Source organism: Podarcis tiliguerta, assembly GCF_965153285.1.
Source record: "Podarcis tiliguerta genome assembly, chromosome: 16".
Lineage (NCBI taxonomy): Eukaryota > Metazoa > Chordata > Lepidosauria > Squamata > Lacertidae > Podarcis > Podarcis tiliguerta.
Genome location: NC_139549.1, coordinates 916,882 through 929,702, shown reverse-complemented (window position 1 = coordinate 929,702; position 12,821 = coordinate 916,882). Strand labels below are relative to the sequence as shown.

Below are 12,821 nucleotides of genomic sequence, written 5' to 3'. Positions count from 1 at the left end.
TAGATATAGTGTGTGTGTGTGTGTGTGTGTGTGTATATATATATATATATATATATATATATATATATATACACACATATGAGAGAATCAAAGGCTGAGTGCCCTCCCAGCCGCAGGGACGCCCTCCCACGGCTCTGGCACGTGGCCCCTGGAAGGTCACCTGGTACGGCTCTTGGGCTAAAACAAGGTTAAGGCTGCTTAGAGCCGCAGGATTGTCGGAAAGGACCGCCCAAGGCCATCTAGTCTGACCCCACACAATGCAGGTATCGCCGCCTGAGAAGTGGCTACCCAACCAGTGTATTGATTGATTGCTCACATGGCATTTCACCTTTTTGGGGGGTCGTCTGCAAACTGACCTTGGGAAGTTTATTCAAGATACATATTTATTAAATGAAAAAATAAAGGCCTTTATTTTGTTGTTGTCAGGAAGCCCCCCCCCCCCCGGCTGCTGGAATGGTGGGCTGGGTCCTCCTGCTTCCGTCTCTGGCTTGGCATCTTCACCAGCTGCCCTCTGCCCCACCTCCAGGCTGGGGGGGCACCGGAAGGGGCGCCCAGGCCGGGGGGCTCTCCTCGCCCTCCTCCCCTCCTTCCTTGGGGGGCTCCTTCTCGTCCTCCTCCAGCTCCAGCTCGTGGGGGGGCACGCGGATGCCCAGCTTGGCTTCCACCTTCCAGAGCCGGCCCTGGACCTCCTGCAGGTTCTCCTTCAAGGTCTTGATGGACCTCAGGCAGTCGTGGCAGCTGCGGAGGTCCTTTTTCCCTGCGGGGAGAGGGGCAGCGTTCAGGGAGGGGCGGATCCGGCGCCCCGTTTGCTGCAAACAGAACAGGAGGAACATTGACAGCGGGGGGGGGGGGAGGGTTGCGTCATTTTGCAAAAAGCAAGATGGATTTTTAAAAATAATAATTAATAATAAATTTTTATTTATACCCCGCCCTTCCCGGTTCAAAAACTGGGCTCAGGGCGGCTAACAACATATTTAAAACAATTATAAAAGCAGCATAAAATACAGTACAGTGGTACCTCAGGTTAAGTACCTAATTCGTTCCGGAGGTCTGTACTTAACCTGAAACTGTTCTTAACCTGAAGCACCACTTTAGCTAATGGGGCCTCCCGCTGCCGCTGCACAGCCAGAGCACGATTTCTGTTCTCATCCTGAAGCAAAGTTCTTAATCTGAAGCACTATTTCTGGGTTAACGGAGTCTGCAACCTGAAGCGTATGTAACCTGAAGCGTATGTAACCTGAGGTACCACTGTATAAAAACCATGAATAACAATAAAAATCAAAAATCAATTAGATAATCCCCAGGGCTAGCTGGCTGAATTGGTCCTACTTGGGCCAGCGAGGAGACCAGGGGAGAATTAGCTGTGGGGTCTCAGAGCGAGTGAGGGAAGGGAAGGGAAATAAAAGATGAGGCTGAATTCAAATTAAAGGCCAGGCGGAATAGCTCTGTCTTACAGGCCCTGCGGAAGGAGGTTAAATCCTGCAGGGTCCTGGTCTCATGGGACAGAGCATTCCACCAGGTCGGAGCCACCACTGAGAAGGCCCTGGCACTGGTGGAGAATAGTCTGACTTCCTCAGGGACCTCTAAACTATGGTTATTCATGGACCTTAAAGTCCTCTGCGGGGCAGACCAGGAGAGGCGGTCCTGTAGGTACGAGGGCCCTAAGCCAAAAAAAAAGCCCCATTTGCTATTTTTATAGAATTGTAAGGGACCCCAGCGGGTCATGTAAACCCACCCTCTGCAATGCAAGGATCACAGCAAAACAATCCCTGACAATTGGCTACCCAGCCTCCGTGTGAGTTGCTCTAGTCTCACTTGAGACCCTGGGAGGGGCAAGGCAGGGCACCAAAGCCCCCACAGACATACATCCATTGCCCTTCTGTGGCTCCTGAGGTTTCGGCAGCTGTTGTCTTCCCCCCCCCCCAAAAAAAAAACCCCACACACCCCAGATCTTTGCAGCTTCCTTAAGGACTAGCATCTTGCATGCTCTAGTTATCTCCCGCTTGGACTACTGCAATGCGCTCTACATGGGGCTACCTTTGAAGGTGACCCAGAAACTACAACTAATCCAGAATGCGGCAGCCAGATGGGTGACCGGGAGCTGCTGCTGAGACTATATAACACCGGTCTTGAAAGACCTACATTGGCTCCCAGTACGTTTCCAAGCACAATTCAAAGTGTTGGTGCTGACATTTAAAGCCCTGAACGGCCTCAACCCAGTATACCTGAAGGAGCGTCTCCACCTCCATCGTTCTGCCCGGACACTGAGGTCCAGATCCGAGGGCCTTCTGGCGGTTCCCTCCCTGCGAGAAGCAAAGCTACAGGGAACCAGGCAGAGGGTCTTCTCCGTGGTGGCACCCGCCCTGTGGAATGTCCTCCCACCAGATGTCAAAGAGAAGAACAACTACCAGACTTTTAGAAGACATCTGAAGGCAGCCCTGTTTAGGGAAGCTTTTAATGTTTAATAGACTATTGTATTTTAATATTGTGTTGGAAACCGCCCAGAGTGGCTGCGGAAACCCAGCCAGATGGGCGGGGTACAAATAATATATTATTATTATTATTATTACTACTACTACTACTATTACGGAAGTAGAGATGCTCAGGAAGCTGGAGCAGACCCTTCTTCCTGAGGAGGAGGAGGAGGAGGAGGAGGAAGGCACAGGAATCTTGTGGGGGGCGCAGGGGGAGCGCCCCACCCTCCCCAACTTACGCTCCCGGCGGTGGCGAGACTGACGCTCCTGTGCTGCCCCCAGCTCTTGAATGAAGCCCAGAATCTCATGATGGGGAATCGGGAAACTTGGAGCAGGTTGGGAAGAGGGTGGCTGGGCTTCTGCGGGTGCTTCCTTGGAGGGGAGGGTCCCCAGGGGCTGGGGGGCCTTGGCAGGGCTTTCCGGATCGTCACCTAAGAGAGAAACCCGGCAGGCCAGGAAGCGAAGGGTGGCCGGCTGCTCCCGACCCCCCTCTGTCTCCCACCCACCCACCCTCTCTCTGGGCTTACCATCCTCAACTGCCCCGTCTGGCTGGGGCTCAGCTCTGGGCGCCCGTCGAGGAGGGCAGCCTGGAAAAGAAAACAACAGACCCTCCAAGTCTCCCTGTTTTCTAGGGACAGTCCCGGATTTACGGAAGCCGCCCCAGTTTCTCATTTGATCCTGGAATGTCTCGCTTTTCCTGAGGACGTCCCTGTTTTCATGGGAGAAGTGCTGGTGGGGTATGCAGCGAAATAAAAAAATTAAGGTCTTATATATATGATAAATGTTCATAAAGGTACCAACCAAGCACGTACATAGACCACCCTGAAACCATTTTGACTCCCAAACGGACCAAATGTTTTCTCTGCAAGGAGGGAGGGCAGGAATTGGGAAATCACCATCTCAAAGGAATGGGCAGACTACCAGGAAAGGCAACCAGATAAGGCATTATCAGATAAGCTGGCAGGCAGGAGATAAACAAAGCACTCAGATTTCTGTTGTAGACCACCCTTTCTGTGATGTAGGTATGATGTATGGAGGGGTATTGAGATCCAGGGCGGGCAATTTAAAATATCTTTATAAGGGTGGGCACACCTGGGTTCTGGGTCCTCCTCCTCCCCCTCCTGTGTGTGAGGGGAGCACCCTGTTGCAACAGATCAATAAAGATCAGGCTTACGAGCTGCTTTGCTTCTCAATATTCTCTGCTTGGCCTCTGTTCTTTTCTCTGACTGAAGGAGATCCTGCAAAGGACTCTATGAGGGCTCTTGTGTCCCCCGTAAGGGAATAAGGGCAGATTTCCGTTTATTACATCAGTAAGGGAGAAGGCGGTACTCCTGGGCCATCGCCCCCAACGGAGATCCAACGAAGTAAAGCACCACCTGTGTTTGCAGGTGAGCCTCCATCCCACCCACCTGTCTGCCAAGGCCTTTCCCCTTCAGCCACCTCGTCCGCCAGGCTCCTCTCTCCTGGGGTCTGTGCCAGCGCCCAGCCTGACTTCCACAGGAAGCCTTGCCCAGGTGCCCCGATCCAGGGCCGGCAGTTCTGCAGAGAGCAAACCCTTGGGGGGCTTTTGAGCCCCCACCCACCCCAGACCCGCTCCTCACCTTCTCCGACAGCCTCCTCCTTTGGCCCACCTTCCTGCTTCCCCTTCTCTCGCTTTCCCTCCTCCCTGATTTCCGACAGCCTGGGAGGAAGAGCGGGAGTCTTCATGGCAGCGAATATTCGCACAGTAATTCTATTTCATTCATTTATTTCTTTATTGCCTTGATGTGTGTTTCTCCCCCTCCAAGAGCGCCACTGAATCCCGGGGAGCTTTTCAGAGGGTTCCCACTCCAGCCCCAAATGCAGCCCCAACCGCATGGTCTCTCTTGCCTCCCCCCCCCCCCATCCTTGGCCCCATAGAGCCAAAGGGTCCCAAGTCGAGGGTCCCAGAGACGCCCACCTCCTCACCTGTGGTCTTCCTCGTAGCGGGATCTGGAAGAGGAAAAGGAGGCGGATCAGACAGGCCCTTCCAAAAGGATCCCAGTCAACTAGCCAACCCACGGTTGGGTCATGTGGGGGGTTGCCAAGGCAGGCTCAGAGGCAGGGGGCTCCCCTGCAGGGTTAGAGTTAGCACCCAAGTGGGAACAGAGTTATTATTACATTATTATTATTATTATTATTATTAATCTCCTGCCTTTTTCCTGGACTGGGACTCAAGGCAACTTACACAACTCCAAAAGGACAAAATACGTATGAAATGCAATTGTTAAAAAGCAAACTCCCAACAGGATTAAAATTGTGTTAGAATGGACTTATTGGAGGCTGGTGGACTCTCCTTCCCTGGAGGATTTTAAGCAGAGGTTGGGACCATGGCTGTCAACGTTTCCCTTTTTTTAAGGGAAATTCCCTTAATCCGAATAGGATTCCTCACGAGAAAAGGGAAAAGTTGACAGCTATGGTTGGGATTCCTGTGCTTCCTGCACTGCAGCGGGTTGGACTAGATGACCGCTGGAGGTCTCCTCCAACTTTACAGTTTTGAGACACGATAATGCATTGCCGGAAGCTTCATCCAGCCTGAGGGCTGCATTACTTTCTGGACTCCCTTCTGAGGGCCGCATGGTGGTGGTGGGCTGGGCCAGGGGTGGAAGTGGGCGGAGGAAGCAACATTCACTTTTCCCTTTGTACACACACAAACACCTCTCTTCGATCCAGGCAAGCAAAAGGCAGGATCAGACTCATTCCCAGACAGGGTGCAAAGCAGGGCAGGCGAGGAGTGTAGCTCAGGAAGAGGTCTGGAGGGCCACACTGATCCCCCCACCCCCAAAGCCAGAGGTTTGCAATGGTGAAATTATTATTATTGTTATTATTATTATTATTATTATTATTATTATTATTATTATCATTATTATTATTTCTTATTTATACCCAGCCCACCTGGCTGGCTTTCCCCAGCCACTCTGAGCAGCTTCCAACAGAATCTTAAAATACAATAATGTATCAAACTTTAAAAGCTTCCCTAAACAGGGCTGCCTTCAGATGTCTTCTAAAAGTCAGATAGTTGTTTATGCCTTTGACATCTGATGGGAGGGCGTTCCACAGGGCAGGTGCCACCACCGAGAAGGCCCTCTGCCTGGTTCCCTGCAACTTGGCCTCTCGCAGTGAGGGAACCGCCAGAAGGCCCTTGGTGCTGGACCTCAGTGTCCGGGCAGAACGATGGAGGTGGAGACGCTCCTTCGGGTCTACTGGACCTGAAGCAAAAGCGTGCAAAAGCAATCAAGCTGAGCTGGGGACCAGAATGAACCCCGAGAACGGACCACAGCAACACCTCGGCTTGAGGACCATTCCTGATGCTTCTCCTGGGCTTTACCTGCGGCAGCGGTGGTTGCAGGAGAACCAGCACTTCATCGCTCAGCGGAGGAGGAGGAGAGCAGAGGAAATCATCCTGGAATCCTCGTGGATCTCCGGGGAACCGAGAGTGCCAGAATCTGTGGCCAGTTGTGAGGTCACCACCTGGTCAATCGTGGGCCACAGAAGCTGTGGCTTGAACCCCCCACACAGTGCCATATGTGGGGGGACTGTAGCATAGCTGTCAACCTTCCCTTTTCTTTGCGGGAAATTCCCTTATTCCAGCGCCGCTGCTATCCCGGATTGTTAGATATTCCGTAGACTGTCCCCGGGACAGGAGAGGCTGCTGATCCCTTATTTTCAAATCTGAAAGTTGACAGCTATGGACTGTAGTAAAATCAAAAAATTCTGGGGAAGGATATACAATGAGTTGAAGAAAATGTTCTAATTAACATTTGTAAAAAAAGCCTGAAGCTTTCTTGTTAGGGATTGTGGGGAAAGACCTGCCAAGGAAACTGAAAAACATTTTCATATATGCGGCAACGGCGGCAAGAGTCTTAATAGCACAAGGATGGAAGAACGCGGAAATCCCGACTAAAGGACTGTGGCAAGAGAAACCGATGGACTACGCGGAATTGGCGAAATTGACACATAAACTACATGATAAGGACAACTGTGACTTTAAAGAAGAATGGGAACCTTTTACGAAGTACTTAAAGAAACAACAAAATGAACTGGACTCCTTGGCAGGGTTTGAATAAACATACACAAACTTTTTATTGGTAATATAAATATAGATAAATTAAGGATCCTTACAATTTTATAACATGCAGAGAATAACATGTGCTGAAAAACCAGAGAGAGGAGCTGAGGGAATTCTGGGGGTGGGGGGAGGGGGGGAAATGGGGAGGGGGGGAAATGAGGATGATGTATTTTTGATAAAATGTTATGTTGAAATTCTTAATAAAAAAAAATTCAAAAAAGCTGGTTCCTGAAGTAGGAAGGACTCGTCACAATATGTTCACTCACATCTATTTTTTGATGAGGACCATAAAATAGCTGCTATTGGGAGCAATATCCAAAAGTCAAGTTAGGGTGTTTTCAGGGCTTTCCCCCCCAGCCAGAATTCGCCAGAACTCAGCTCCAGCACCTCTCAGGTGGGCGCCATTGCCATTATAAGAGACCAAAGGGGAAGTTCATGGTGAGTTCTGGCACCTCTTTTTCTTGTAAAATAGCACTGGATGTTTTCAAGGCAGAGAAAAAAGTTTCTCTTGATTATAAAGGTTCCTGAATCCTTGAGGGGACATCACAGCCTGCTGTTTCCTCTCTTCGCCACAGTGAGGCGCTGCCGCCTCAACCACAAATTGCCATCCAACCCTAATTGCTCCATCCCAGGCATGCTTTGCTTGGAAGCAACTTCCACTGGCCTCAAGAGAACTTACTCTCAACCGGCCCGTCGGTCGGTTGAATCTTATGATTCCCTTAGCCTTATGAGGAACGGCTAAGGGAGCTGGGCATGTTTAGCCTGGAGAAGAGGAGGTTAAGGGGTGATATGATAGCCATGTTCAAATATATAAAAGGATGTCACATAGAGGAGGGAGAAAGGTTGCTTTCTGCTGCTCCAGAGAAGCGGACACGGAGCAATGGATCCAAACTACAAGAAAGAAGATTCCACCTAAACATTAGGAAGAACTTCCTGACAGTAAGAGCTGTTTGACAGTGGAATTTGCTGCCAAGGAGTGTGGTGGAGTCTCCTTCTTTGGAGGTCTTTAAGCAGAGGCTTGACAACCATATGTCAGGAGTGGTCTGATGGTGTTTCCTGCTTGGCAGGGGGTTGGACTCAATGGCCCTTGTGGTCTCTTCCAACTCTATGATTCTAGGATTCTATGAATCTGGCCCCTGTGGCAGTTTATTTCCTGGAGTAAAATCCTAAAAAAAACCAAAAACCTCAACAACTTAAGCTCAACTACTTTGGGGTAAAATCATAAGAAAGCTCAACAAACTTCAAAAAAGGTCAACTACTTTGGTTGGCCCTTGGTCGGCCCTCACGGCCCTTCACTTCATCAAATCTGGCCCTCTTTGAAAAGCGTTTGGACACCACTGCGGGAAGTGTGTGTGTTTGTCTGTGTGCAGTTGAGAAGACGTGCAGCCCTTGGGGAAAGCCCTCTCCTCCTCCATGCATTTGTTTCATCCTCTTTTAGAGCCATTCCAGATTGGTGGCCATCCCTGCCTCATCTGGGAGGGGGTTCCCGCTGGCAATAGGGTGCTCCCCCTCCCCACAGAAGTCAGTTGAGCCTTCAGGGACAGAGGTGAATCTAGGAGCACCCCTTTAAACTACGCAACTGTACCTTCATCCCCTTTTTCCATCTCCGCCGCATCAAGCAGTTGGTCCCTTACCTCTCTCGCCCTGACCTCGCCACTGTGATCCACACGACGGTCACCTCCAGACTGGATTATTGTAACTCGCTCTACGTGGGGCTGCCCTTGAGACTGACCCAGAAACTCCAGCGGGTGCAGAATGCCGCGGCGAGACTCCTTACGGGGTCTTCGCTGCGAGATCACATTCATCCGGTGCAATACCAGCTGCACTGGCTCCCGGTGGAGTACAGGATCAGGTTTAAGGGGCTGGTTTTAACCTTTAAAGCCATAGGCCTAGGACCCTCGTACCTACGGGACTGCCTCTCCTGGTATGTCCCACAGAGGAACTTACGGTCTTCAAACAAAAACATTTTGGAGGTCCTGGGCCACAGGGAGGTTAGGCTGGCCTCAACCAGAGCCAGGGCTTTTTCGGCCGTGGCCCCGATCTGGTGGAACGCTCTGTCCCAAGAGACTAGGGCCCTGCGGGACTTGACATCTTTCCTGCAAGACAGAGCTGTTCCACCAGGCCTTTGGCCAAGGCACAGTCTGACACCTCCTTCTCCAATGGTTGCCATTAATCTGATTGGAATTAATTTTATAATGAAATGATTTTAGAATGTTTCTGAGCCCGGCTTAGGCTGGGGAGGGCGGGATATAAATAAAAATTTCTTCTTCTTCTTCTTCTTCTTCTTCTTCTTCTTCTTCTTCTGGGGCACAGCAACCCTGTCCAGAACTGTGGAACTCCTGAACTCCAGGACCTGGGAACTTCTCAACCACAAAGTCTCCATCCTACCAGTATTATAAGAAAAAAACCTGCTCCTTTATCCCTTATGGGGTATCCAAGAGCCCGTATAGGGTCCTTATGCAAGGTTTTCTATCGGTAGGAGAAAATAACAGAGGCCAACCAGAGAATATTGAGAAGCAAAGCAGCTAGCAAGCCTGATCTTTATTGATGTCTTGCAACAGGGTTCCCCGCTCATCCCACGCAGGAGGAGAGGAACCTAGAACTATGGTGTGCAAGCTCTTATACAGACATTTGAAAATTGCCTCCCCTGTAGCTCAAGACCACCCCCCAAAACATCACACATACATCGCTGAAGGGATGGTCTACATCAGAAAACCTGTATGCCAGGATACCTGATAATGGTCACTGGTTGCTTTTACCAGGGCATCCTGGCCATTCTTTTTGTGATGGTAAATACGCAGTTCCTGAATCCAGGTCACAGGCTCATCCTAGTCATACACAGATACGCCCTCAAGACAGGATTTGTGAGCAAAGAGACAATGGGGAGGTTTTTCCCATTTCCTCCCTCCTTGCAGAGAAACATTTGAGGTCAAATTGGGAGGGTCAAAATGGTTTCAGGATTGCTCTCTTGTACTATTTCAGACACAGTTTATATACTTACGTTATGTGTTTGCCTTGTAAATTTATGAACATATGATTTATATACATGAGACCTTAAAGGTAAAGGGACCCCTGACCATTAGGTCCAGTCGTGGCCAACTCTGGGGTTGCGGCGCTCATCTCGCTTTACTGGCTGAGGGAGCCGGCGTACAGCTTCCGGGTCATGTGGCCAGCATGACTAAGCCGCTTCTGGCGAAACAGAGCAGTGCACGGAAATGCCATTTACCTTCCCGCCAGAGCGGTACCTATTTATCTACTTGCACTTTGAGGTGCTTTTGAACTGCTAGGTTGGCAGGAGCAGGGACCGAGCAACAGGAGCTCACCCTGTCGCGGGGATTCGAATCGCCTACCTTCTGATCGGCAAGTCCTAGGCTCTGTGGTTTAACCTACAGCGCCACCCACATCCCATATGAGACTTTAGAATTCCTATAACACCAGGATTCAGGGTCAAGTATGCTGGCCCTTGTCCAGTGCACCAGAGCACTCAGGCACCTGTTTAAAACAGTCACAGCCTCTCCTGAATGATTCAGATGTCACAGAGAAACAGAACAGGGTGTCAGCAGCGTACAGACAACACCCTGCCCCAAACCTCACAATGACTGCTCCCAGTATGTTTCCTATAGTCATTCAACAGCCCTGGGCAGGGCTGACCCACTCATGAGGCAAGGTGAAGTGACCGCCTCGCGCAGCAGGTTCCACGGGGCAGCAGGTCTGGCCTCCAAGGGGCGCATCACCCGCTGCCACGGTGGTAAAAGCTCCGGCACACTCCTTGGACTGTCTTGCCAGAGTGGTGCATGCTCTGGTTATCTCCCGCTTGGACTACTGCAATGCGCTCTACGTGGGGCTACATTTGAAGGTGACCCGGAAACTACAACTAATCCAGAATGCGGCAGCTAGACTGGTGACTGGGGGCGGCCGCCGAGACCGCATAACACCAGTCTTGAAAGATCTACATTGGCTCCCAGTACGTTTCTGAGCACAATTCAAAGTGTTGGTGCTGACCTTTAAAGCCCTAAACGGCCTCGGTCCTGTATACCTGAAGGAGCGTCTCCACCCCCATCGTTCAGCCCAGACACTGAGGTCCAGCTCCGAGAGCCTTCTGGCGGTTCCTTCCCTGCGAGAAGCCAAGTTACAGGGAACCAGGCAGAGGGCCTTCTCGGTGGTGGCACCCACTCTGTGGAACGTCCTCCCACCAGATGTCAAAGAGAACAACAACTACCAGACTTTTAGAAGACATCTGAAAGCAGCCCTGTTTAGCACTTGACCCTGAGTTATCCCAAACAGATATTCACTCACCCCTCCCCTTTCCTGATGGGGGCAGGTGGGGCACCATTTTGTGGTTCGCCTCGGGGGTCAAAACGTATTTCAGCCCCGGGGGGGGGCATTATGGGAAACCAGCAAGCAGGATTCGGACACAAGAGCCCTCTCCCTCCCTGTGGTTTCCAGAAACTGGGATTCAAAAGCATGGCTGCCTCTTCACGATGGAGGCTACTAGCCCTTGGTAGCCCTTGCCTCCTCCATGAATTTGTCCGATTCCCTTTCAGAGCCAACCAGGTTGGTGTGCATCACAGCCTCCTGTGGGAGGGGGGTGTAGTTGGGTGCTAGGCGGCCCTCCCTTGGCCTGATCCAGCAGGGCATAAATATAATTTATATTTACACAGGCAACTGTGTCCTTAAAGACAGTGGCAACCAGACATCAGACATAATTCAGGTACAAGGAGAAGCCAACACAGAAGCACATATGACGACCAGAACGGGATCAGTGCTGAGCCAAAGCGCAAAACATGGACAAAGCTCCACCCCCCTCCCCCAGTCTGGACCCTCGAAGGGAGAGGCAGGGGGCTGGAGGGGATTCTGCTCTTATGGTGCTCAGTTCTGGGACTTTCCCCCTTAGGGGCAGCAGAATTGCTGCACTCTAGCCTAAGACAGGGGAAATTCAGGAAGGCAGTAACAGCAACAGTATTAAATAATGACACGGTCATAATAGTGATTAGCAAAGGAGGAATCAGCATCATCATAGGACTATTCATAACAACAGCAGGACAGCAGCAAGAGGAAAGCAGCAGCAGCAGCAACAACAACAACAACAATAATAACAACAACAACACCCTAAATCTTAGCTTATTAACAGCCATGATAATAGAGATAATTATTATATTATAATTATAAAATTATATTTTTATAATTACTATATTATAATCATTCTAAAAACATTAATTTAATTATTATAAGAGATTATTATTATAAAAATAATTATTCTAAAAATAATGACAATTCTGTTCCCATCAGTATCTCTTTAAGGGGACACAATCTCTCTCTCTCTGTCTGTCTCTCCTTTCTCTCCTTCCGGCCCCTCCTCCGGAAGTGACGCTGTCCTCCTGCCCGCGCGGGGCCTGGCATCCTCCCTCCGCCGGAAGTGACGCGCGGGTTGAGTCAGGGCCCAGTGGGCGGCCGACGAGGCGTTTCCGTTTCCGGTGTGTGGAGGCTGGGGGTGGGCGAGGGACTTTGGAGGGGGGGAAGCGAGAGAGAGAGAGAAAGAAAGAAGAGAAGAAGGGAGACGGGGGGGCGGAGAGGAGAGAGGAAAGCGGGACGCGGAGGGAGGAGGAAGAGGAGCGGCCCAGGCGGAAGGACGGAGCCCCGAGGCGGAGGCGGCTCAGGTGAGAGGCGGGGGGCGGGGGCGGCCTGGGATTTGGGGAGGGTGGGGGTGGGGAGGGGGTCCCGGGGGGAGAGGGGGGCTTGCCAGGGTCTCCGGCCTCGCCTCTCCCGGCGGCGAAGGGGTCGAGGCCCCCGTCTCTCTGGGCCTTTCCGCCAGGCCTACCTGGCAGGGCTGCGGGGAGGAGGGGTCCCCAAGGGGGTCGGGGGCTCCTGGGGCAGAGAGGCGCGCTCAGCAAATATAATATCGGTATTCCTCTTTGCTCAACGTGGAAAATCAGCATGTAATTTAAAATACAGTGGTACCTCGGGTTACAGACGCTTCGGGTTACAGACTCCACTAACCCAGAAATAAGTGCTTCAGGTTCAGAACTTTGCTTCAGGATGAGAACAGAAATCTTGCAGCAGTGGCAGCGAGAGGCCCCATTAGCTAAAGTGGTGCTTCAGGTTAAGAACAGTTTCAGGTTAAGAACAGACCTCCAGAATGAATTAAGTACTTAACCCGAAGTACTTTTGAGATTACAGAGGGAGGTGTCATTCAGAGGGGGGGGACGGGGGTGTGAAGAGGGAGAAATGTTCCCTTTCACGTTACACACACACACATATCT

General features: G+C 51.0%; 3 protein-coding genes across 5 annotated transcripts in view; 1 reads left to right on the top strand and 2 right to left on the bottom strand.

The window, feature by feature from the left end:
• LOC310666072 (uncharacterized protein) overlaps window positions 1–12,821 on the bottom strand; it is a 1,539,811-nt gene that overhangs the window by 1,079,736 nt on the left and 447,254 nt on the right. The window lies entirely within an intron of this gene.
• LOC310666171 (uncharacterized protein) lies at window positions 366–5,937 on the bottom strand. Its single transcript, XM_083416838.1, has 6 exons — window positions 5,821–5,937; window positions 4,422–4,445; window positions 4,076–4,155; window positions 3,002–3,061; window positions 2,714–2,905; window positions 366–757 (listed from the first exon to the last, which is right to left on the bottom strand). The coding sequence occupies exons 1-6, from the start codon at window positions 5,856–5,858 to the stop codon at window positions 498–500; spliced, it is 654 nt and encodes a 217-aa protein (XP_083272964.1). The 5' UTR covers window positions 5,859–5,937; the 3' UTR covers window positions 366–497.
• ETV3 (ETS variant transcription factor 3) overlaps window positions 12,013–12,821 on the top strand; it is a 12,701-nt gene continuing 11,892 nt past the window's right edge. Inside the window, exon 1 of one of the 2 annotated variants that reach the window (XM_083416642.1) lies at window positions 12,013–12,218. The gene's annotated coding sequence lies outside the window, so the exon portion shown is untranslated. The remainder of the gene's footprint in view (window positions 12,219–12,821) is intronic. The other variant, XM_083416641.1, reaches the window with a different exon arrangement.